The 24,208-nt window shown below is 43.2% G+C and overlaps 12 protein-coding genes across 12 annotated transcripts; 4 read left to right on the top strand and 8 right to left on the bottom strand.

Moving 5' to 3' along the window:
- Positions 1–1,567: 1,567 nt before the first annotated feature.
- On the bottom strand, positions 1,568–2,078 carry VTP01DRAFT_1286 (uncharacterized protein; the record flags this gene model as incomplete). The annotated part of the gene is made up of 3 exons (XM_069379619.1): positions 1,568–1,683; positions 1,745–1,814; positions 1,878–2,078. 3 exons carry the CDS (start codon positions 2,076–2,078, stop codon positions 1,568–1,570), a joined length of 387 nt encoding a protein of 128 aa, XP_069238694.1.
- A 2,501-nt stretch (positions 2,079–4,579) lies between these two features.
- On the top strand, positions 4,580–4,837 carry VTP01DRAFT_1287 (uncharacterized protein; the record flags this gene model as incomplete). Its single annotated transcript, XM_069379620.1, has 1 exon — positions 4,580–4,837. One exon carries the CDS (start codon positions 4,580–4,582, stop codon positions 4,835–4,837), a length of 258 nt encoding a protein of 85 aa, XP_069238695.1.
- A 764-nt stretch (positions 4,838–5,601) lies between these two features.
- Positions 5,602–6,222, bottom strand: VTP01DRAFT_1288 (uncharacterized protein; the record flags this gene model as incomplete). The annotated part of the gene is made up of 4 exons (XM_069379621.1): positions 5,602–5,629; positions 5,690–5,747; positions 5,812–6,042; positions 6,189–6,222. The coding sequence occupies 4 exons, from the start codon at positions 6,220–6,222 to the stop codon at positions 5,602–5,604; spliced, it is 351 nt and encodes a 116-aa protein (XP_069238696.1).
- Positions 6,223–6,958: 736 nt separating this feature from the next.
- Positions 6,959–8,056, bottom strand: VTP01DRAFT_1289 (uncharacterized protein; the record flags this gene model as incomplete). The annotated part of the gene is made up of 1 exon (XM_069379622.1): positions 6,959–8,056. The coding sequence occupies one exon, from the start codon at positions 8,054–8,056 to the stop codon at positions 6,959–6,961; it is 1,098 nt and encodes a 365-aa protein (XP_069238697.1).
- Positions 8,057–8,763: 707 nt separating this feature from the next.
- Positions 8,764–9,207, bottom strand: VTP01DRAFT_1290 (uncharacterized protein; the record flags this gene model as incomplete). The annotated part of the gene is made up of 3 exons (XM_069379624.1): positions 8,764–8,868; positions 8,927–9,070; positions 9,118–9,207. The coding sequence occupies 3 exons, from the start codon at positions 9,205–9,207 to the stop codon at positions 8,764–8,766; spliced, it is 339 nt and encodes a 112-aa protein (XP_069238698.1).
- A 336-nt stretch (positions 9,208–9,543) lies between these two features.
- On the bottom strand, positions 9,544–10,012 carry VTP01DRAFT_1291 (uncharacterized protein; the record flags this gene model as incomplete). Its single annotated transcript, XM_069379625.1, has 5 exons — positions 9,544–9,558; positions 9,627–9,707; positions 9,767–9,866; positions 9,923–9,931; positions 9,984–10,012. 5 exons carry the CDS (start codon positions 10,010–10,012, stop codon positions 9,544–9,546), a joined length of 234 nt encoding a protein of 77 aa, XP_069238699.1.
- Positions 10,013–11,526: 1,514 nt separating this feature from the next.
- VTP01DRAFT_1292 (uncharacterized protein) lies at positions 11,527–13,793 on the top strand (the record flags this gene model as incomplete). The annotated part of the gene is made up of 8 exons (XM_069379626.1): positions 11,527–11,587; positions 11,761–11,897; positions 11,965–12,111; positions 12,192–12,281; positions 12,360–12,488; positions 12,545–12,907; positions 12,985–13,566; positions 13,641–13,793. 8 exons carry the CDS (start codon positions 11,527–11,529, stop codon positions 13,791–13,793), a joined length of 1,662 nt encoding a protein of 553 aa, XP_069238700.1.
- A 342-nt stretch (positions 13,794–14,135) lies between these two features.
- VTP01DRAFT_1293 (uncharacterized protein) lies at positions 14,136–15,879 on the bottom strand (the record flags this gene model as incomplete). The annotated part of the gene is made up of 6 exons (XM_069379627.1): positions 14,136–14,330; positions 14,404–14,645; positions 14,704–14,863; positions 14,928–15,230; positions 15,292–15,543; positions 15,604–15,879. 6 exons carry the CDS (start codon positions 15,877–15,879, stop codon positions 14,136–14,138), a joined length of 1,428 nt encoding a protein of 475 aa, XP_069238701.1.
- A 543-nt stretch (positions 15,880–16,422) lies between these two features.
- Positions 16,423–16,910, top strand: VTP01DRAFT_1294 (uncharacterized protein; the record flags this gene model as incomplete). The annotated part of the gene is made up of 2 exons (XM_069379628.1): positions 16,423–16,470; positions 16,575–16,910. 2 exons carry the CDS (start codon positions 16,423–16,425, stop codon positions 16,908–16,910), a joined length of 384 nt encoding a protein of 127 aa, XP_069238702.1.
- A 123-nt stretch (positions 16,911–17,033) lies between these two features.
- VTP01DRAFT_1295 (uncharacterized protein) lies at positions 17,034–21,821 on the bottom strand (the record flags this gene model as incomplete). The annotated part of the gene is made up of 24 exons (XM_069379629.1): positions 17,034–17,240; positions 17,309–17,445; positions 17,510–17,723; positions 17,794–17,903; positions 17,963–18,073; positions 18,145–18,232; positions 18,291–18,548; positions 18,603–18,696; positions 18,759–18,825; positions 18,886–18,949; positions 19,007–19,139; positions 19,201–19,304; positions 19,357–19,446; positions 19,514–19,644; positions 19,705–19,846; positions 19,901–20,106; positions 20,160–20,413; positions 20,464–20,624; positions 20,685–20,999; positions 21,057–21,167; positions 21,234–21,375; positions 21,423–21,564; positions 21,619–21,706; positions 21,759–21,821. The coding sequence occupies 24 exons, from the start codon at positions 21,819–21,821 to the stop codon at positions 17,034–17,036; spliced, it is 3,432 nt and encodes a 1,143-aa protein (XP_069238703.1).
- A 686-nt stretch (positions 21,822–22,507) lies between these two features.
- Positions 22,508–23,166, top strand: VTP01DRAFT_1296 (uncharacterized protein; the record flags this gene model as incomplete). The annotated part of the gene is made up of 2 exons (XM_069379630.1): positions 22,508–22,587; positions 22,644–23,166. 2 exons carry the CDS (start codon positions 22,508–22,510, stop codon positions 23,164–23,166), a joined length of 603 nt encoding a protein of 200 aa, XP_069238704.1.
- A 427-nt stretch (positions 23,167–23,593) lies between these two features.
- On the bottom strand, positions 23,594–23,929 carry VTP01DRAFT_1297 (uncharacterized protein; the record flags this gene model as incomplete). Its single annotated transcript, XM_069379631.1, has 3 exons — positions 23,594–23,643; positions 23,700–23,849; positions 23,905–23,929. 3 exons carry the CDS (start codon positions 23,927–23,929, stop codon positions 23,594–23,596), a joined length of 225 nt encoding a protein of 74 aa, XP_069238705.1.
- Positions 23,930–24,208: the final 279 nt, after the last annotated feature.

Genomic DNA, 24,208 nt, shown 5'->3' on the forward strand with positions numbered 1-24,208 from the left:
GTGCAAGTCTAGTGGCCAGCCTTGTTGCAAAGCCTGGCTCACCCACCGCAATGAGCCGGACGGTCTTGCACTTCAAAAGGTGTCCTGAAAATTCTTTTTATACCTGTTTATTTTTTTGTTTTCATGAGCTTGTGGTAACATTTTCGCATTTGGGTCTATCCTTAGCATCATATGAAAGCTAGGTGAATTTTATGACATGGGGCTGCTCAAAGGTATCACTCAATACGGAGAATCGAGGTAGTTACATTGTAGCAAAGTATCGAAGGCGTCAAATTCGTTGACGTTCCTCGTAGGTGCGTCTCGGAGTCTAAAACGGTCCCTGCTCCTCCCAGCGTTCCATCCTTTGACCATTGCGATGGTCTCGCTGGTATCATATTTTGCTACGTGTTCTACGTTATCCTATTAATCGCTTTAGGCGTGTAGTTTATTATTAGAAATATGCAGCGATTTAAAAATGTCAAGAAGACATTGATACAGACAGAAAAGAAACTACGTTGAACAGTGTTGTAAAGATGTGCAGCAGAAAGGTTCAATCAAGCCTCACTGGTTTAAAGACTTGCATGACATTAAAATCAGCATTGGATCGCTGTTTATTGATATCCTGATGCTTAATCATCACTGAGCTGCAGTATCGGGTCTGAAAGTAGAATTCGAGTTAGACTCCTCTTTCATTGCTGATGGCCATATTCCGCATCGATGGTCCATCCTACTTCAGGACAAAAGCAGACGTCAAACAAGAGCTCGGACCGGCTTGAGGCCTTCCGAAAAACAAAGACGTTGGAACTTGCTTTTTGCTGCAAATATCTTTCAGTCATTGGATTTAACGGCAAGGCTGACAGTTAGTTCGTTGAGGCTACCTCAGCCGGAACAGTGATGGCGCACAGGGAGTCACCATAGACGCAAAGATCATCGTTGAATGTGGACAGAGCTCTTGTATACACACTCTAGTTTTTCTAAGATGGACAAGTTCTTTTTGCTGTCGATATTTGTGAATGTGACGTTTGCACTATATTAGGCAATGTCGCTTGTCTGTAGCGAGCCCGTCTCCCGTCAACGCCTTCCTTTGCAAAGTGATTCTGAAATGGAAAAAATATGCACTGAAAAACTTGGACCATTGCATCAATGATAATACTGATAATAATATGTTTACTGTTACAAACAACAATGTAATATTGTATGCGAGCATCGTGAGAAGAAAGCTTGCTCATTTCAGCTGTGCGAGTTGATTACAGACATTGACGACGGGCAAAAACGCTCGCGTGGTCAGAATAATAGGATCGGATTGGTAGCTGAAATAAATAGTTTTATAATCGCATAAAGTTCGATAAACATTGTCAGAACTCTAAAGGCGGGAGTGATGCAGCTACTAAAAATAGAAAGATTGCGGCAATGTAGTGTTTTGCACCGGAACAGAGCAGATTTCCCATTGAAAATGGAACCATCAAGGTCCTGTTGGTGACCTGAAACACATCGACTCGAGTGCATACGTCGTCTTTGCAAGCTTTTCCTGCATATAGTACAGGGCAACTTCAATTTCGCCTGTCTGTGTCGTCAATTGGCGCTCCTATTATTGATCGTACAGCCTCAAATGTGTCTCGGTATCGTCCAACAAAAGATGCTGTTTTAGCTCGGTTAACAAGCTTAAGAGGGACTCGGCTGGATCGAACCTAGGTACAATGCAAACTGATTGATTTAATGAAAATGCGCGCTCCCCGGTCTGCCGCGTATTATTGGATTTACTTACAATTTGTGCACTTTTGCTTTCGATTTAATATCCTACATCGGGCAACTCGAAACTTGTCCTTGCCCCTGTTCTATATACACACAAAAGACGATCAGTATCGCGATTGGATCCGTATACTCTTGATCGTGTGTACCTCGCCGATGTACACAATGTCAGGAAAGCAATCGAATAGCTTTGCATATGTCATCGTCGATGTATCTATTGAAATGATCTTCAATCGTGAGCAGACGAGACCGCGAGTTTGCTTGCGCGGCAAGATTCCATCCTTGGAGCTACCGAGGGTAGAAAGCTGAATACAACAAAAGTAACCTTCCGCACTGTAAAGTGTATGCATAAGTGGAGGAGGTCGAGCTCTATGCGATTTAGCCTCTCATAAAGCAAATTGAGCACTATACTGTAATTAAGATAGTCGACTCAAATCGATGATAGGCGATTAGCATCGATTTCACTTTCATACAGTTCTGCTCAGTAACGATGATTATACAGAGGTGAATAAAGCGAGCAAGTTACAATAATAATAATACCAGTGTGTGGCGAGTTAATCAGTCAATCCCGGGGCTGAAAATAGCAGGCTGGATACATAAATTGCGGCTACCCAAATTTGTAACCATTGGCGAAGCACAGTGCGGCATCTCGATAGAGCCACTCGTCTCTAGTCAGTGCTGGGAAAGCTGACGCACAGACCCCACGTTTTCCATGACGTAAAAGTTAGTGATGCAACAGCAGCAGTTTGGCAAGCGATACAGGATTTCGGAGTTTGTTGTCGCACCCCCAAGATAAGATATCGTCAATTTAGGATTTAGTTGTCAGTCTCTCAGTAAACAGATGTCATCCTTTTTGATTTTACTTATCGCAATTTACGACTTTGCTTGTCGCGAATGAAGTGTCACGTAAGATATATATTGCGTTAAAGATTACCATGCCTATCACAAAAAAAAGAGAGAGAAAGAGAGGTTTATTCAAACGGTATCGAATGAGATCCATATGGGTATACTGTTCAAACAATCTTGGAGCGAGAAATAGAATGATTGATATACCCATGGAGATCTTCACCGCGAATTTTTTGTTTTAAACCGTATCATATCTCGCCAATGACTGGTCCGTTTGAGCTGATTCGAGTTTTATCAGAAAGAGAAAAATGAAGTGAATGGACCATGTTAATACAAGTTAATGTGGTAATTAGTCCATGGATGAATGGGCAAGGCTTGAAAAAGGAGGGGAGAGGAGCATGGAGAGGGGCCACGCTTTTTTTACGTGATCGTGGCATTGCATTGATGGCGGGAAAAAGTCTCTTTAGCGGAATCAATATCTTTGTAGATTCAATCATATTTCCGTATCAATTGATAGCTGTATGTCAAGACTGTGCACCATAGGTTTGAATCATGCTTAAGACGTGACTTTACACGAGATCCCACACCTTTTCTCTGAACATAGGTGCTCTTTTTTTTTGTTGCTTTCTTTGAATGCGTCCTAAAAATTTCCAAAAAACTAGATCTTTTCTGTACAATTTATACGTATTATGATGTAAATGAGGTACTTGATTATCTTCTGTAAAACACAGGTAGCGAGATTGGCATTATTCTGGTTAACTTCCTCGACGTACATTGATGCCTCCAACGTAAATTTCAGGAATACGATTCGCTTACGAACGTAATGCGGGTGTAAACATTCAGAGACAGCAGGAACGCGTTGAATCACAGCTGCGAATATAAAAAGGGACCTGGATCCAAAATCTTGTCCTTTGGCTCTGTTCTCTCAAACATCCCGGTACGTTGGCTGCTCTCTCGAGGTGCAGTACGATTTCTGACGCTTAACTTCGTAGCCGACATGACCTCTGTCCTGACCCACCACCTCCAACATCAACTGTTTCGCGCCTCTCCTTCGTCTTTTCCTCCGCTTCTCGCGATGCATCACTTCGAGTCCTCTGTCGTGCCTTTATTTCTATTTCTATAACAAACCGACCACACAGGTACAAATATGTCTACTGGTTTACTTTGCTGCGGTGGACACAATCTGATAAAGAAACACTAGGTGCGCGGTCTGGTCCCTCAAAGCAATTTGAGAATTACCCCTTCGAGGTGTAAGTATCAATTATGATTACCCAGCAGCAGCGCAAGATACTAACGTAATGCTCTTATGAAATTCCTTTGTTCCCAATCAACTACATTTGCTACTCGCTCTTGACTTCTTCATACTCATTCCTGTATTGCCTTTAACTTTGATTATATCTTTTTAATATAAAGATTTGGCCTCTTCTCTTGGTTCGCGACAATTCCTTTCTGTCCCTCCGTCATTTATTTTATTTTGCCGCTGACATCTCTTTTCCCCATTTTGCGACATCTTGAATTGTGACATCTATTTGTGAATAAAGTGTACTTTTTGTCCCTTTTGGTTTTTAATGTTGAAACAACAGTTGTCGAATATATCAATTTTTGGATGAGATTATTCTGACTTGTCATGCAGTGGTTGAAAGAGTCCCAATTACTGCACAATCGAAAGGCTGGGAGGACGTGCAACGTCGCTGTAATCTCGGATGTGTTTTTGTCCGCTGCAGTCTGTACGTCTACATGATGTCTAGGGAGATAGTCCCCTCCCGAATGATGAGAGGAATCCGGGATGACAACCGGACATTAGGACATCGTAGAGATCCTAAGCGTCCGTAGATTTCTCAAGGGCGATCCTCTGTCTCGTAGGATGGAATGATTTTAAAGGACGTCGATTGATCGGCAACAGAGACATTAGCCCGATTGTCTATCGATGGACAATAAGGACATGGATGACCTCCTGTGTTTTGAATACCAGCGATGGCAAAAAATCTGCATCGGGACACAATCCATGAACGGCGTGGTAACTTCAAGCATCCGTTTGGATGTGAAGGAAGAAGCGAAGATTGGACCTGCCAGTTTCACTGCAGATTTGTCATCCAGATCCATACGCATCTTCGTTGACAATGGAAGTCTCGAAAAAGCGAAAGCAATGGCCATGAATAGCAGTACAAGGCAACTGGAAACGTTCGATTTGGGCAAGTCAATTACGGCAAGTTCCATCTCAGTTTCATCATCCATCGACGCTCTATTTGTGCCGGGCCACTAACTTTATAGCTATGCCATCGGATTGCCAACCGTTCTCTGTTTTTACTTTCTGTAATTACGAGAATGGGAACAAGACTGATACCCGTGACAATGCGTCCATCGTTGCATCCCAACTGTTTCGGAAAATTGCTTATGGGATACTCTCGTCTCAAGATAGCACCCTACCAAAAGCCCTTGTGTCAGCATTGGTTAGCAGTTGCCCACCTGGAAAAATTCATGACGTCTTGCGATCCATTCTTCGTTGTATAATGAAAACGACGAGTTAACCATTTTGTCAAACTATAAATTGAGCAATTCATGGACGCAACTGGCTGGATTGATGTCGTCAGACATCTCAAAAGCCAACGAATCCCAAGTAGCTGCAAATATTCAAAAAAGAATTGACACGATTCTTAACGACTGATAAATGACCGTCGTTTTTTTTATTGAATACAAGAGACTATAAGGCGATAAAAAAAAGGTTCAAAAAAGACGTCAAGCAAAATCGTAACTTGCGACAAGTCAAATCAAAGGGGGCGACATCTGTTTACTGAGAGACCGACAACTAACTCCTAAAGTGACAGGTGCGACAATCAATTCCGAAAATCCTGTATAAATTTGTTGCTCTGTATTGACGAATTCACAAGAAGAAGACAGGAAGAGGTTCGCGGCTGTACAAAAGTTACATTCTGAAGCAATCGGGGAAAGAGAAAGAAAGAGAGAGAGAAAACTCAAATAATGGGGTGAAAAAAGGGAAGAAGATTATAAACAATGACCAGCTTGGTTTTAGCCAAATGTATTTTCTCCAGAATACCTAGCAGACAACATCATTGTTAGTCAGAAGGACTTAAAGCGATGCCAAGTGACGACTCACGTTATGTACAAGAAGCCATCCTCATCCTTGTGTTCTTCGTAAATCGCACTCATCAAACCTGAAATTTCATGCATCACCGTTAGCGATAAATGCACTTCGTAAACAGTAGCGTTTAAGCTTACCAGCTGTCGGTGGTAAAATCTCATTGACGAAAATGAAGATAGCCTTCTCTGGGCTGAGCTTGATCCGTTTGCGAATAACATACACAAACTGGCCCACAGTCAAATCCGCAGGCACGAGGTACTTTTTCTTATCGATGGTTGGTATATCGCTCTTCTCAACTTTTTCACATATCACTGGAATCCGGTCGGGATATTTCTGACGAATACGCTCTGCTTCGGCTTTGCGCTTGTCTGTGGGAGAAAATGACGTTAGTTAACCGAGCCCAACTCGTCTACCGCAGCACTGCTGCGGAACAAAGAGGGGAGAAAAAGGAGGCAAACACCACGCTATCATTCCCGCAGCTGCTCAGCACTGACGAGGGTGGACGTTAACTTACCAAAGGGATGCTCGTCTTTAAACTTGGAACGCATAGTGTTTTTTCTGTAAAGAGCTAGTGGCGATATGAACAACGTTGAACGGCCTTTACGAAGCTGCAAACAGCAGTGGTAGCAGACGAAGTAAGATTAGATTAGCGTACCTGATTAAAATGTAGTTGTGGAGGTAGATTGGTAGAAAAAGGTAAAAGAGTGAAAAGAGAGACTGGAAACAGAAACAAGAAAGGTAGCAGATGGGCCGCATGACAACTGGGAAACCATCCCTGACTGGTCCACATGACATGCCTGGGGGTCGCCCGACCTGCCAATCGTTTTGGGGGACTCAAAATCATGTTTTCGCGATTATCATCTTTTACTTATACATACAACAACCTTTGGATATATACAATGGAGCTTACAATGTATGGATCGTCAGAATGCTTAAAGATGGTTTTTAATAACCATTCCTTGACTCTGAGCGGCATTAATTGTCTTCGTGTTGCATTTTCGTTCCGCAGCAGGACGAGCGCTGCACAACTCAACCTGTGCTGCGATCATATTCATATATTATATCTACAATCTATGAGCATTGGTAACACACTTCAAAGTAGCAAAGCCAACTATTTCGACAAATGTAGATATATGTACTTTCCAGTTTGCATGATTGTGCTTCTTTATCAATCTGAGATCAAATGAAAAATGAAGAGTGATCAAGAATGCACGTACAGTCAAATTTATGGTACGATTCTCGTTCAAGAAAGAACAGGAATGTCATATTGATATCTAAATTTATCTATGTAGGTCTACGTCTTCGAAGCGATGATGCCAGTTGTGGTTGTTGCCGGGATGAATCTTGATCTTGGTCTGCGGCATCGGAGAGAAACTTGACAATGGATTTGTAAACCTCACGACGCCACTGGTCTTTGCATGATTTGTTTGTGCGCTCGACAACTGTGAACTTTTTGGAGATTTTATCCCAGTCAAACGTACTCATGTCTGTGAGCTGTTTCTGTTCTGCGACCGCCAAAAACAGCTGCAACCGCTCGTCAGCTGACCATCTTGGTCTCGTTAATGCAGCAGCAGCAGCGCTCGTGTTGCGGTGATTGGCTGCTATGCGGGCCGCCACAGCTGATGATGTTGCGCCGTTGTCTATGCTCATCGCATCGTCCGTGCTCACTTCTTCAGTATCCATGTCCCATCCGTCATCGTCTACTTCCTGTTCTTGCTCGGCGCTGCGGTGAATTTGCATTCCCGGCCGTTTTTCACTGCAGTTTATGCGATGCCGCATAGGCAGATCTCGCCTCCATTGGTTATGTTGCTGCATTATTCGTTGGCGCTGGCCTTGACTGCTGGCATGCTGCTGATAAGAATAGTAATAGGGCATCCAATACGGCATTCGGACAGGAACAGGTGCGAATACCGGCACGGTTTGGGCAGGGTATGTTGTTCTGTATCGCGGTACAGACGCTGCTCTGGATGGCGCTGGTGATCTATTTGGGCTTACTACTCTCGTTGGCACTGCGTCGGGACTTGCTGGTACCCGTTCTCTTGTATTGTCTGCGCTCAGCACTGCTCTTCTAGGTGCTGTCATCATGGTTGGCGTTGTGGGAGATGGAGGCGCTCGGTCGCTGGTAGGAAGGAGATACCTGCTGTCGTTGTCAAAAATATCGAGGCTCGTGATACCTAATGGTACCTCCAGGGCTGCAAGCTTCTTCTTGCTTTCAGCAGCAGTTTGATCCGCTGGGCTTATCTTGAGCGGTGGTAATCGATTGTCGGGAAAGGGTAAACTAGCTGAAAATCCTGGATCAAGATTCATATCCATGTAACGTTGCTGCTCTTGTTGCTGCTGCTGGAGGATATTATCCCTGTCTGACCCGTATGTAGGACACATTTAGGCAATTGATTCGCAATTCCGGGTTCATTGGATTAGGAAAAATTCTTCGCTTTTAAACACTAGCGTCGTCATTGTCTCGACTTGTCGCTAATGCCATTGCTGTCACCGTACTTTGCTTAGGGGGATATATAATCTGTTAATGGCAGCGATCCTTGTCCCAGATATGGATCATTATTCTCTGCATGCTGTCTTTGTCTTGAAGACTGCGAGCCTCGTGTAATGAATTTTCATTGATCATCCTTGCATTAAGCAGCTTCCATTATCTTGACTTATATAGTTATCGTTACAAGTTTCTTTGGAGTAAAAATTTCCCATATTTTCTTCATAATACATACGCGGATGTGAGTCAATGGGTAAGATTAATGCTGTACTATGTCTTTTTTTAGAGAGCCACACAGGGCAAACGGAAAAACTGGGCATTTATTCTTATAGTAGCTATATTCTGATGAAACGAACTATTCACCTCGTATCCACAATGGCGATCTATCTGCCAATGAAAATTAGTATTAATTGCATATTCATGCTTGAGTGCTCGTGTATCGGAAAAAAGTATGCTATAAGTATTGATAAAAGAAAAATAGAAATAAGATATGTTTTGATATTGATGAATGTCTAATTTATATGTTTGGATCAAAGACGGCCGACAGCGTCTGTCAATGGTGCGCATCCGTATTCATATTAAGTATATTTGGGAGTATGTGAGGTCAATCCGTAAAGTAGACCGTCGGCTTGAGAAAGCTTTTGGACTGACGACATATGTATGCCTTTGTTGTATCATGGTCAGCTGCCAACGTAGATTGAATCAGCTCCTAATGATTATGAGTCATACAAACTGTTATTACAGATTCAACTACTCCATTGACTTACTCTGAAGCCTACGAAACTCTCCACAGTTGATGTTGTCAATGGTGTAGTACAGACACCCATGCTCGTTGAACGACGGGCCATAAACAAATACGCCGAACGTGGCAAACTCTTTGGTATCTTTTGTTTCGCGAATTCGAATACAGCCTGCGCTCGCCACTGTGATCATCTTGAGAGTCCATCATTATGATCACTGTAACGAGAATATCACTAAAGCGAATTCGGCCTATACAGTAAACGCCTGTGATTTTGTCATTCCGGGAGTCTGTCAGTGTGATCACCATATTCAGCGCCAATTGTATGTAGCTGCTTTTTTAAAGTTTCTGCGATTCTTGCACGATCCTCGTCCTGTCCTTGGCTTCGGCATCGTTCGTTTTGATCTCGCCATAACCAACTTCCTTTGATTCGACCATTAGCGTAGATTCGGTTGTTGCACTCTAGTATTTTTCGATAAGAAAGGGGCAGTGAAATGCTGTGAGACTTTGGGTAGGTGCTTTTAATGGAATAAGAAGCAAAGAAATTAAGCCTACCAGTAGATGGTTGTAATAATAGGGAGTTCTGATTATTGTACCACCTCCATCATTGAACATTGATCAATCCATAAATACGACAGTTGTGTTTCACCAGTTCGCTCCCTATATGAAATGGATATTTATATTTTAGACGTCTCCCGCATAAGTGTGCACACCTCCAGAAGCCGTACGAAGCGATCGTCCTCCGACGGACGTGCGGTTGGTGACGCGATTGCAGGTGGAAAATATTCGTCTCTTGTTTTTAACACTATCTGTTCACCGAAATCAGCAACATATGGAGGGCTGAGTAGCCTGAAAGCATCTTGCATACCACTCGCCATTCGTCAATCATCTTATAAGCTAGACTGCATAGTCGTGAAGGCTTGAGCCGCTTCTCGGTCAGACAGGCGTGACAGAAAGCAGCAATGTTACTAGGGATCCACTGCTAAGTAAAGGAAAACGGTGGGCCGATCTCTCTTGAAGTTACGTGTCGAGGCTTGAAAGTTAAAGAGAATGAAGTTGGCAGGGTTCTGCTGGATAAAACTTACAGAAATGTTTTGGGTTCGCATTCATTCATGGAATTGTCCCAAATTTAGATGTTGCCTGATCCGGTACTGTGCCATTAGTTCAGAGAGGGTCCACGAACAATCTGTTTTATTGCATACATATCACCTAGTCATCCGCGGCTGTAATCGTCCTGTGCCTATTTAATTAACAAGGGTACTGGATAAATATCGATCTGGATAAAGAGCATTGTTGCAACTCCTCCAGTGAGGGTGGATCAAAATTATTGAAAGTCGAAAGCCGGTGTCGAGCTTGTCTCGAGAATTCTTCACGCTTAAACGTCAATGGAAGTTCTCTTCGGTGCTCTTGAAGTTATTCATAGTTTCAGATACGAATCATTAATGGTTATCATTGGACGTTGATGCATATTTTTTGCAATATTCATATTTATATTCATAGAAAATGATTGAAAAACTACTCTCGGTTGTTTTAAGTTACTTTTTCTCATGACCTTACGGCACAAACTGAATCTCTGTTCTCGAACCGTTTCTAATACTTTTTCAGAAGGTCGTCAAAAGGTCAACAAATGTTTATTCCTCTATTTTCAATGCTAAAAGTTGCATATTATTATCGATTTAAGGATATTGCTTTCTGCATCGTCGCAGATGATCCATTTTTCCGCAATGATTACAATGTTGTGGCATTTCTCTTGCAATTTTAGCAATTTTATAGGATATACAGGTACAGATGTACGTAGAAGAGATGTGCGTAGATGTGATAAAGAAGAACAAATTTCTAGAGTCTCTCAAGCAGGTTTTGTATCTGCCTGACTTTCACCAGCTGAATATTCAGGATAGAAACTCCTGGAAGCCATCGATAGCCATTGCCATCCTCGGATTTGTTGCAAAAGAGGAAGGCATTTTTTAACTTTTACGGAAGTCGTACTGTGGATAAAAATCCACTATGGAGATAGCCGAAGGAATTTTCCGCGCACTCACGTGGAGATAGGCTTCCTGCCGCTTGCGAGCCATGTGGCTTCATGTTCTACTGCAGGGATGAAAGAACCAAAAGCTGAACCTAAAGGCATGACAGCTGAGCTGTGAAGGAAAAATCGACTTTGGAACAGGCCTATGTAGTGTATCTCCCAATCAACCCGGCAGCTTCGAAAAGGATCAGCAAAAACGCGGGGCGATTACAAAGATGGATAAATAATTAAGGGGGTTCGGCGTGTCAGATCCAGCGCTACCATTTTGCAATGGAAGAAACGGACTGGAAACTTTATTATTTTCGCTCATTATATAGCTAGAATCTTACAGTACACGGTAAATTGTTGCGAGAATGTGTTGTCTTGATAAAATCGCTCTCCAAAGAAGAATGGCCCGCATCAGTCAATGAGCTCCTTGGCGCAGGACCGATCAAACGGTAATAATATATTTCAAGAGCAACAAGAATTGGATGACCTTTAATAAACATTTGTCTGCAATGTGGTTGTATTCTATATATAATCTTCAGCCTTGAACATTCGATATTGGTACCATGATGCATCAGAAAGATCCTTAACCTGAACTCTTTTACATAGAGCATCCAATGAACTACTCTGCAGCAATGCCCGCAGCGAATCAGGAAGGCGCCGGAGGACGGGCCGATCGTCGATAGATCAAGTAAGGTCGAGACCAGTCTGTCTGGAATCAAAACATCTCTCGGTGCGAAGCGGCGCCGAATATGTGTAGCAACGTCATATAAAATCTACAATTTCAAACGACTGCGTGGTCATCAAATCAACGCCCCGTTTATTGATATATCAATTATCGATGGATCAAGTTACCACTCAAGTAACCAAGCTCATAGAAAACATCCAGCTCCCAAGCCAGTTTCAGCGACGCGAAGCTGTGGTTACTATTGCAGCTGCTACGACCATGATCGCAGTTGCTGGAACCATGTATTCTCTTATAGAAAAGGTATATAAAGTAACAATAAAGTCACTTGTGGTTCGCCATGCTAAGTACATAGCATGAAATATTCTAGGCACTTGAGAACCCTGGCTGCAAAACCGTCCCTTACAGCTCACCATTTTCTGGCTCAACTCGGGAGTATCGCAAGGATCCCAAAGGATTCATAGAAAAATGGACAAAGGAACTCGGTCCAGTGTTCCGCGCACATATTTTTGGCGAGGTAAGTTCTGTATTTTTTATATATTCCCAAAGGACATATTATCGATCTGCACTCTTCTGTCTGGGTTTTTACTATTAAAGGTCATGACGGTCGTTTCGGGTCCGTATGTCCGCGAGGTCTTCCTTAACACTGATTTCAACTTCCTCCACGGTACTGCCAAGGAACGTTTTGTATACTGATCCGTTATTCAGCTCATTGCTGCAGTGGACTATCGGCAAAATTCTAACTCTTCGACGTATATCATTTAGAAATTCGACTTGGCTGCACTGCTCGGCATCGAAGTAGATATAGATGCGGAAACTCCCTTGGTTCGCCAAATTGTGCTCAAACACCTGCATAACAACATGAAGCCATACACTCCCCGTGTCGTACGACAGGCAAGTAGCCGATAAACGAAATCTTGACAGCTCTAAACTAACAACGCGGCCTTTAGCTCAAGAAAGCTGGCGACGAGATCATGGGCGACGTAACCGAGGAAAAGGTCTTTCCGCATGTCTATCCAATTATGCAGCATATGATTGCCAATGCTGCCGCGTCTGTTTTCGTCGGTGAAAAATTGGTCAAGAACGAAAAACTCATTGAATCTTTCAAGAACATGACCCTTGAATGCGGCGCAGAGCTTCAAAACGAAAGCTTGTTCTTTGATCACTTTGCTACGCTTAACAGTTGGCGCCAGTGGATGATAGGAAGATTCTCAAAGACTGTTAAAAGACACAAGTCCCAGTTATACAACGCTTTGAAGCCTGAAGTTGACGAACGACTAGCTGCTATGAACACTCCTGGATGGGAGCGTCCTGTAAGTGCTCAGATGATATATACAATGTGTCTCCGTATGATAATCTAACGTTTACGCTTTCGCAATTGCACTGTTAGAAAGATATCTTGCAGGATATTATCGAGGACTCTCTCAAGAACCCACCTCGCAAGGAACTAGTGCAGCATTTGACAGATTGGATTATCCAGCTTATTTTCGCATCTATCCATACTACCAGCGAGAACTCGACTGTAGTCATGTACCGCCTCTTGCAGCATCCAGAATTGATCCCCGAACTTTTGGAAGAACAAAACCAAGTTCTTTGTGAATACCTTGGCGAAGATGTCGTCAACTCCACTGACGATGCTGTTTTGCTATTTACTTTTGACGTTGTCCGCAATCTTCCCAAGCTGGATAGTTTGTGTCGCGAGTCGCTCCGTCTGCGTAACGACTACTTTACGTTGACGCACAAGTACCTGGGCAAAAACAAGATTACACTTAGCAACGGTGCTGTCATTAAGCCCGGTGAATATGTGCTCATTAACACCTGGTACAACCATACAGCCGACGATATTCAGCACGATAACTCTGGAGGATTCTCTGACTTTCAACCTTTCCGTTACGCTAACCTCCAAGACCGTCAATCCACCAAGATCGGGGACGACTATCTGATTTTTGGCTTGGGAAAGCATGCTTGCCCCGTAAGTTCTTGCCTTTTCATAATTATCTTCGTTGATGGGTAAAAATTAACCATGGATTTCTCCAAAATTATTAGGGTCGCTGGTTCGCTTTGCAAGAAATCAAGACAATTTTGTCCTTCTTTATACGCGAGTACGAGATCTCAAACAGAAATGGTATCATCTTCCCCACCGACGACCTTAATAAGATGCCTTTTGGTGACTTCGTTGTCAAGAAGCGTTCCTCTTAAATATCTCCTCTTTCATCCCTCCCTGAAATCCGTAGTCAGAAACTTTCCACTAAATTCTTTGTTTGCCGCCCGCATATTTCTTATTCCCACCATATGCATACATATAAAACTATCATCAGATATATATGGAGCTTACCGGTATGCACTGTGCTTGCAGTGGGAGCAGAGGCAAGATAGGCTGTGTAGTTGATGGAATACGCAAGCACTTTTACATATTGTAATCACAGCATGGGCTCCCCTGATCTCCCACATGCAAAGATAGGTCAAAGTGGATGGCATTCAAAACTGTTTTATGAGAGCTGTACACAGAGTATTTTCTATGAAAGGCAAATAAATTAAATGTTATTTCGAATTTACAAGGTTGAGGATATTAAAGATGAGGCAAATGCCCATGACAAGAACGCCATAGGCTGCAAGCACAACGGACAAAATTTTGCCCAGTCGCCATGGATCGTTCTCGTGGATCTTGTAGTAAAATAATCCTGGAAGAATGAACGAAATTGTAGTCGAGCCTGTTGATCCAACAAATGCAAGAACCTAAATTTTCCGTTTCCATCAACTTGAGTATGTATGCTGAGAAAGGAGGAGAAAAAAGCTATTGTGTACTTACAGTATCTAACTGCGAAATGGAGATGGCAACCAAATAGCTGCCTACGAGTATAGCCGTTGTCATGGCAAAGTATTTGAATGCAGATGGCGGTGGTGGTACTTTGAGACCTCTGGCTTCAGGTGATCGCCATGCCAACACCTTGTCAAGCGACGCGCGGCAGGGGTGAGCTTGAAGCGGATAGCTAAAGATGACCAAAATGACAATGGCAACACGTCCACCGGCAACAAACATACTTTGAGGATCTATGCAAACGTATGAGTATTACATAACAATTTAAGGTAGCAATGAAATTCCACTTACATTCTAAAATGATGTTGCCTAAAACTTCTTTGCCAAAGGTAAGATAACCGAGGATAGCTATAGCTTCATACACAAACGCAGCGCTTCCAATGGACATGGCGATTACTCTATTAATTTGCCCTTGGCTGTTGTCTTTGAGCTCGTTATATATAGAAAACATCTGAAGGATGAAAAGATTAGAAATGCAAGAGATTTAACAACATATGGATACCTCAACTACTTACATTTTGGTGACATGTAAAGCCGAAAACAAACACTGGAAGACGTTTAAGAAATGCAGTCGAAAACGTGACGAGCTCGATGGATTCTGCTGGAGGCGAAGGGAATAAAGACGAGAAATAGTGGTAAACGACAATAGCGCAAAGGTATACAACGGCGATTAATGCGACGATACTTGAATACTTGAGAGAGTCCAGCTTTCTCAAGAAACTAAGAGGCAGGATTGCACTCGCCATAAAAACGGTGATCCAGAACCGTCTGTCCATTAGGATATCATCCTGTGCAAGATCGGAAAAGGATGCTACGACCTATTGTAGCACAATCAATGCTGCTGAATATGATTCGTACATTTTCAATGCTTGCTTTTACCTGCGGCATTAAATCTCCAATGATGATAAGGTAACTTATAGCAACGCCAAAACACTTGATAGCAATGGCCAGATCAAAAAATACAGCAAGACTCGGCCATGTCAGTTTAGAAACGGCAAAAAATGATGCATGGCGTCCATCCGTCCGAGCAGCACAGCGAGAGAGGAAATATAAGCCAGCAGCCGAAGCACCAGCTGATAAGAGAATGACTACAATGCCTAGCAAAAGACCGACCGAGGCCAGAGCAGCAGGCTGACAGGTACGTTGAGTCTTCCTTTGCTCCTTTCTAGGATCACAACTACTCTAGCCTACCATTGCCAGTAAACCTGTTCCCAAGATGGTATTGACAAGATTGACCGAACAGCTGACAGGAGTTGCAGTTGCATACTGATCGTTGTAAACATCCTCGCTGACAGGATCATCGCTTTGGTACAACGACGTAGTAGCCGATGAGTGCGACAAGAGCGGACGGTGATCTTCCAGGAATGGACCATCGTTGTCACCACTGAAATTAGAGAAGGAAACAGGTACCGAATATACTGAGGAGTCTTTGGTGGCCTCGTTTTCTATAGGTTGGTACCTGGCCATGAAAAATATTAAAAAGTGTGAAAAATGGAGGAGGAGGAGAAGGACAATCTGGTTGATCTTCGCGGAGTGCACCAGATGTTGGTCCGACAGCCGGGATCGACGGTGGAATGTGTAATACCAGGTAACCAATAACCCAACCTATTGCTTGTCCATGGCTATCTTTCATATCCATTTGTCCAAGTTGTTTCCAGGTTAATAAATTCAAAGCTACTCAAGAATGCCACAATGGCTTGGACAAGAGCACTTCTTCCTGCGCGACATGAGAAGAAAACGAAGCCGGAAGATATCCGATACGGGCCCAGGGAATGACGAACTTAGAAGAAAAGCTTCTAATAAACATGACGTACCTATCTGAAGAAGGTACGCGAGGTACGGAAAATAAGGACCGTGGATTTTGTACAGATAGGAAGGGGGCGGCCTGCATTTCTCTTGGGAACTTTTTTTCTTCTACATGCTTTTGCCCCGTACTAAAAACAAATACTACGGCGCTGCCCCTATAACATTCAGGGTTTACTCCGAGTGGACTATATCTTTGTATATTCGATGGATATTAACATCTGTCTTTACTGTGAACGGCCATTGTCACCTACGGTGAGTATAACATCGAGCAAAAACTTTGTTCTGCCTATTGCTAGCACTGTACCAAATTTAATATATTGAGTATGCAGTTTTTTCTTCTTTTTTTTTTTATGTAGACGGACGATAGCAATGATGAAACTACAAAGTGCTTTTGCTCCGAGAACTGTCATCGTTGCGAAGCAATGAAGGCTGTGTGGTCAAATCCTGGTCCTGATAACGGTTTGCGGTTTTTCCGGATAGCTGCTGCGGGAAGCCAGCATGTGATACTTCCTGGAGATGCGACGCCTCTTCATCGGTGCGGGTCGATAATGCACAGCAACAGTAACCGCACCCGTGGTATCATCAACAATACCAATGCAACTAAGAATACAAGCCATGATCCGCAGCGAAGAAAGCGATCGGCATCCACTCCTTTGTGCAGCACAGCGTTGCCTATTGTGAGATATCTTTAACTGTAACTCAGCTTATCAACTCGGTTGTAGACATCACCGAGCATGCCTTTTGCATACGCTGCAGTGAAAGAGAAAAGATAGAAATAATAAACACAGTACTAATTTGAGCTCCCCTTTTATTCTTTACTTTACACGCAATACAGCTCGTACATCCATCAGGAATGCGTACAAAGCCTCCTTGAAGCCAGCAACGTTGCGGCTGGGTGGTAAAACGCCCGGCAGCTGTTGAGGCGTGGCTGCATCTAAGCGCTGGAATGCATGAAGCACACGGCCTCGTATATCACCTGGCTGTTGGGAAATAACCTGATTTACGAGATTGAAATAAGTCTCCTATCAGGATTGTAGGTAAGCAAGCAATAACATAAATTGGCATATGTGAAGAAACATTCATGATTTACCCGTTCAGCACAGATTAGGCAAAGCAGCGCCTCGGATGCAGCATTCACGACAGATGTATCCAGACTGCGGAAGAGCAGAATATCAATTAATTGCTGCAGGAATCTATCCAGCGCAGGCTTCAAGAAATCGACATTGACTAGTTTGTTTGTCCAACTACCTTTTAGCGCAATGATCCGTCAGTTTCATCTGATTCTACTTACCATTTGAGAGCATTTGATTGTGTGTCCACAATGCGAGAGGAGCTATAGCTTGCAGAGCCAGGATATTTACATCGTTAATAGCATGATTGATGCCGAAGTCCAGACTGGCCATCAAGTTGTTAAACAAATCAGCTGGCAAACCTGCCAGTTTGTCCGGGAAGAATTCTATGAGGTGAGAAATAAGCTTGATATATTGCTGGCAAATGCTGGGGATCTAGAAAATGTTGATATTCAGCAACAAGGTTAACTGATCCATTGATGTATCCATTAGGTAGGTAGCATACCTGGAGCATCTCCATGTTCACCATTGGAATAATGACATTGACACCATAAAGAACAACATCGGCAACGTCTGCTGATCCTGGAGGTGTTGGAGTTACGTTTTCTGTTCGATCTATTCCAGCTACCAGTTAGATAATGCCGATGATCCTTCTTATCTTGCAGTGAACTCACTAAAGTCTTCAAATTCAGAAGCCATGATATTGGTCAGAAGAGATAGAGAAGTGGCAATGTCTGGGTATGGTCTATCGGCTTCCTCTTCTTGTGAATGCAACCTCTTCTTGCCTTTGTAAACAGGACTATTAGATAAACATCTAGACGCCTTGTATGCATATGGTTGCTTGTATGGATACTACCTTGATTGCTATCACCGTACACTTTGAGGATTTCTATAACAATTTGGAAAAGCATTTGTTTCTGGCTTGGATCCAAAAGACTAAAATCCTGAATAGAGCTTCAGTGCTCCATTATGCGTACCGCATCGTCAGTTGCAATTACTCACCAGTCGACCAGCCAAATCTGCGAACAGTTGAAGGAGTAACAACTGCAATTCACTGACGTTCTTATACATATTCATGAGCTGCAAAAAGCTTTCGAAGAAGCGTGATGAAAACTTGAAGATACTTTGGGTGTTGTTGAACTGACTAGCTAAAGCTAAACCGTCAAACATTTCCAAAGCATTTATAACGTTGTTCATCATATCCACGCGCTGGAAATTTTGCATAAATTCAGGATGGTGTAGCACGGATCCAAGTCGTTTCTAACGAAACTAATTAAGAAGCGATCGCAGTAATTATGCGTATTTCGTACGTACTTCGATCATGCCAAAGATAAGCTGCAAATACTTGTCACGGACATGTGCATCAGCCGCACCGCTGGATATTGTCGTAATTGTCTGAATAAGGGAGCTACAAAAAAATTATGAGTAACTAGGTATCTTTATAGGTCTGATTTTTTTTTTTTTGCTTACTTGTGGACTACCTCCGGCAATTGCTCTAAATTTTCCGTTACAAACTTCACAAGGTCCGGAAACTTGGCTATAAAATGAAATGCAATGAGCAAAGAGCGTGAATACAGTCATCCATCCCCTAACTCACAGGACTCCAAGAACCCCATTTTAAGGTTGATTGATGTACCGCAAGTATTGAGCCATCGTATGATCTAAAAGTATTGCATATAAGCGCCAATGGCATACCGTAATCTCTGTCTCTTACATACCTGAAGTAAAACATCAGGATCAGCATTCCATAGAATAAAGTTCGCTTGGATCTGCTCGATGAAGAAATTGATTATATGCAGGCCTTCTCCGTCAGAAGGTCCAGGTCGACCAAATGCGTTTGCAATGTTCGGACTACCATGTACACTAATGTCAGCACGGAAGTGGTCTAATGTACTTCGGATAGCACCGTTACCTGATGTATCCATATTCATTCTCATTGATCAGCAAATACGACTTGCTCCAGCGTTCCATGAACCATATTAATGTCTCGGCTACTTGAGGACTACAGTTCGAAGCCTACTTCCCTTAGTACGTTGTACTGAAAAAAGCACCATATCAGACTTCTCACCTCGACCGTATTAGGTCCGAAGCTGGATAAAAACCTGAATATCTCCAGTATCTGTCGAGAAATAGATGTCACTTGGTCCTGCTCCGGCGGCTAACAATAATAATTCGGTCAAAGGTTTGTTCCATTGAATAAATAAGCCTTTCTGAAATCCATCTACCTGCGATCCTGAAAGAAACATTAAGGAGTCAGGAACCATTGGCTGCTCTCCGTCACCAGCATCAGCCAGTACATGAGCAATGATAAGGATAATCCAATGGAGATGTTCCTGAAGATATATCAAATATTGATCTGTGTGCGCCTACGTTAGCAACATACACTAAAGCAACATACGAGCTATAAGATACTTACCACTATCAGCGACGTTGGTTGTGAAATATCGCTTGAGTCGATCGAAACGATCCACCAATAGCTGATGTAAATGAAGCAAGCATTTTGCGGGATCCAAACGGCCCAATGTACCAATGCATGTCAACTGATCTGCATATGTATCCTTAAAATTTTGTCAGTTTGAAGCCCACATCTACTAGAACTGAAATATATTCACCCAATCTTTGAAGCCATTATTCACTTCATCATCATCCTCTTCCGCCAAGTCTTTCTTTGTTTGTTCCAGCTTGGTATCAATGTAAACTTCGATTATTTGTATAGCAACGCTCTTTACGAAAAGAGCCAAAGTGTTAATATCCGCTTGGTTGAGGTCAGTTTTGGCATAATCTGATCTTCCGCCATCCGGGGGTTGCACAATTTGAGCTACAGTATTTGTCAATCGATCTATCCATGTCTCTGAAGAGAGTATAGTTTACCTAGGGTAACCCACGTGGCCAAGCATTCGTCACTGGCCTCCCCGATCCAACCTTCATCTACATCTGCTGCTGTAGCTCGAAGACAGGCAATAGCTAGCTTTCCAAAGCAGTTGAGAAACTCGAAAAATTCGGCAGTTGCACAGAAAGCGGATAATGATACATTCTCGAGCAGACGTCTAACAATTTGGATAGCGCCCAAAAGATGCGGTCCATGCTCGCTCATGGCCTCAGGATCATTCCCGACGTTCTGCAGACTGCAAATTGTTAGAATATCAATATCATATATCTACCCAAATCTACATACTCTTTCATCATCTTGAGAGCGCCAATGACCATAGTCCTAGCATATTCACGAATGGCATTGACATCGTTGTCAAAGTAGTCGTTCTTGAACCCAGCAAGTTGCACGAGACATTGACGGCATCTGTGGCCAAGTACGTCATCAGTCTGGACCAAGGAGTATACCTAACGACCTCTTATCAGAGACATTTCTCTATTTGATCATCCTTTGTTGTTTTCTAGTACCATGAAGAATAGCCATAGGACGTCGTGATTCGTGAGCAGAAGTCTCCAGGATTTTGGAAAGACGGTGAACGATCGAGCAGAAGTGCCAGGTCCATCGGTCTTATCGAAATCATCGTCGATGTCTTTATCCTTTTGGAATGTTCGTGGTAGAGTGTTGTTGTCAGTGGTCTCGAATGGCCATTGCATTAATTTCTCCAATAATGCAATTAATTCGACTAGGATTGGAGGCGGAGGCACCGGCAATGATTGTGTCTGGGAGACGAATGCATGAAGTAATGTCATGCATTCTTGAAATAGCGGCAATGAAATATTAGACTAGAAAATTGGTAAGTCTAGCCATACCATACAAGATCCATCAATTTCAATGCATACTTCGAAGAACACTTTGCATTTGTGATGAAATTCCCAGCTGAGGCCGACCACTGATGCTTTGGTGCTGGAGAATTGATCCGTCAGAGCATTCGCAAAGGCGATGCCGATCACCTTGATATTTAAGCAAATTAAATATTCTCGGTGAACTTCGTCCATATATAACAATATAATTCTTACTGTGTTGTGGCCTTGCATCAATAGTAGTTCCTTGATCGAAGAGTATACAGATTCCTTTTCTGTATCGGGCATATCGAAGAGGCTGCGTTTGGTTATAAGAGCAGCTGCCTTCAGCAGTTGATCCCGCACATATTTCATAAGGCTAAACTTATCAGTAACGAGTGTGTCCATATGTTGCTATGTACATACTTCGCGTGTTTAAGACAAAAACCGATCAAATGGTTTTTGAGCTGGATAAGATCGGCCGTCTGATACAAAGTGTAATCGCGTATAGCTACGTCACTTATAGCAGCAGCTATTTGGAACTGAGCCATTGGACTCTGTGCATGATCTATATCACAAAGCTGTTAGACCTGTTACAAAGGCTCCATGTGTGTAAGTGTACCAAGAATATATTGGCATAAAGGCAAGACTTTTGGTATTTGTCGAAAAGACGTCAAGACTTGCTCGGCTGCGGCACGCGTTGCCGGCACCTTTGAGAAGAGTGAGCACGGTAATCCGAAGAATTGGGATCTGGGCCACTACCTGAAAGTCCGAGCACGCTTCCTCAAATCGTGCGCATTGAGCTGCTGCATCGATCTCTTCCATAAGTCCAAGCTGCCAAAAAGCAAAGGCGAATTGGGATATTCCCCGCCGGAATGTGAATCAAATAAGTACGAGACCAGGCTGGGGAGGAGTTGGAACACATTGAACCCTTTCTCTTCTTTCCCGAAACTCGCCTTCTAGTTTCACCGCAGCAAACCGCAAGATCCTTCAATCTCAAGCTCTATTTTCGACGATTGGTCTTGATTACACCCGACGAACCGACTTTTAGTCCAAACACTCTCAAATTCATCTCCCAAGGAAACACCAGACCCTAACCACAAACCAAGCATTTCTGTAAGTCATGGTTTCTCCACCTCCCAATCCATCGGCATTCCTTCTTGGTACGTCAGCCATGGAGCCGTTTCATGCTTTTGCTTGAGAGTTCGTGGTTTTCGGGTGTGAACGATCTCTCCCTTTCGACATGCAAGGCGAAAGAACGTCAGCATTTATTGTTGCATATCTGCAGTTTTTGATGATTGTATCGAGGTCTTGAGGCCGAGATGAATTTACACTGTATTGTGCGCTGCAAAAGTCATCTCGTGGGTAGGATGATGTTGATGCATGGACATTGTTGACGCTCGTAAAACGGCATATTCTTTTCTCTGTGGATGACGACAAGTTGGAACAGCCATCTCATGTTACGATTTATTTGAATATGATCTGCTGACTTTTCTTTTGCAAGACACCCAATGGCACCTCGCAGAGTTTTCGGTGGCAGCAACAGTGGCCGTATCGTAACTATTGGCGGCGCTGGCGGTTTGAACGAGAGGTAAGAGTTTGTGTTATGCAGAAATGATGTACAGCAAACTGACTGGTGATTTGTAGATTTAGCCAGCTTGACAAGAGTAGCAACACAAGAAGCCCGGCGCAAGGCAGTGTATTTAATCGTATTCAAACTAATAGCTCGCGCAGACAAGCAAGCTCCGTGTCCAGCCGCCTCAATCGACCAGTCGCAGGTGGTATTCGTAAGAGTGCTTCCGGTGGTCGGGCAGCACAGCTTACAGATCGACGTGGCGGCGCACGTGCAGTAAATCCAAGAAGCCAGCGATCCGTTGGATCAACAAGCAGAGTCACAAGAAGAGATGCTGGCAGCAGCCGAGGACGACGTGGAGGACCCGCTAGTCAGCGACCAACCGGAAAGTCCGATGCTCGCAGAACACCAAACACAAAGCCTGGAAAGGGCCGAGCTGGTGACAAGAAGAAGAAACCTCTTACCGCAGAGGATTTGGATAAGTCTTTGGACGATTATATGATGAAGGATCCCAAGACCGCTCAGTCAAGATTGGATGCCGATCTTACGAAGTATATGGATGAAGCCAACGACGATGAATTGATGGAGCTGCAATAGTCATCCGTGCTTATCTTATCCCCTCATTTCCTATACTCTATGTCTCATTCTTAGTACGATAAAGGCGATGTTTCTTGATTATCTATCCAGTCTGAAAGGCATGACTCTGAATTTACTGGTGGCAGCGAAGATTAATCAACAAGATGCCACAACTTGGTGACTTGGCGACTTGATGGATTAAAGGGAGACGCAATGGACTTTCCCTGCTCTAAGCATTCTCATTGCTCTTGATTGCACAGATGTAACGATATTTAAATCTTTATATTAAAAAGAAATAATCAAAGTTAAATTACAAACCAGGAAATACAAGAATGAATATGAAGAAGTCAAGAGCGAATAGAAAATGTAGTTGATTGGGAAGAAGAGAATTTCATTTAGAGCATTGCGTTAGTATCTTGCGTTATTACTGCGTAATCATAATTGATACTTACGCCTCGAAGGGGTACTTCCTGAATTCACAGGGACCAGACCGCGCACCTAGTGTTTCTGTATCAGCTTGTGTGCACCGCAGCAAAGTAAATCAGTAGACATACTTTTTACCCGTGGGGGCGGTTTGTTAAAATAAAAGCACGACAGAGGACTTGAAGTGATGCATCGCAGTTGTAGAAGCGGAAGAGAAGACGAAGGAGAAGCGCGAAACGGTTGATGTTGGAGGTGGCGGGTCAGGACAGAGGTCATGTCGACTACAAAGTTAAGCGTCAGAGATCGTACTGCACCTCGAGAGAGCAGCCAACGTACCGGGATGTTTGAGAGAATACAGCATTTTGCTTGAAAATAGCGAGACTTGAAAGTTGATGGCAGAAGTCTTACTAGGAATCTACTGCTAAGTATAAGATGGTTTGCGGATTTGTTTCGAAGCAGCAAGAAGCTAGATTTAGGTGTAACATTCTCTCAAACATCGAATCATACGAGTTTATTCTACGGACTCGGATCAGCCATGAGCTTCAGCGAACCAAGCGCAGCAAGCGAAGCGAAGCGTGAGGCGCTTGTAAATCAAAAATATTTTCAATCAATGTACGCTTTAAAGTTTGTCCAATCGTAA

This window comes from Rhizomucor pusillus (assembly GCF_041956525.1).
Source record: "Rhizomucor pusillus strain CBS 183.67 unplaced genomic scaffold VTP01scaffold_10, whole genome shotgun sequence".
Classification (NCBI taxonomy): domain Eukaryota; kingdom Fungi; phylum Mucoromycota; class Mucoromycetes; order Mucorales; family Lichtheimiaceae; genus Rhizomucor; species Rhizomucor pusillus.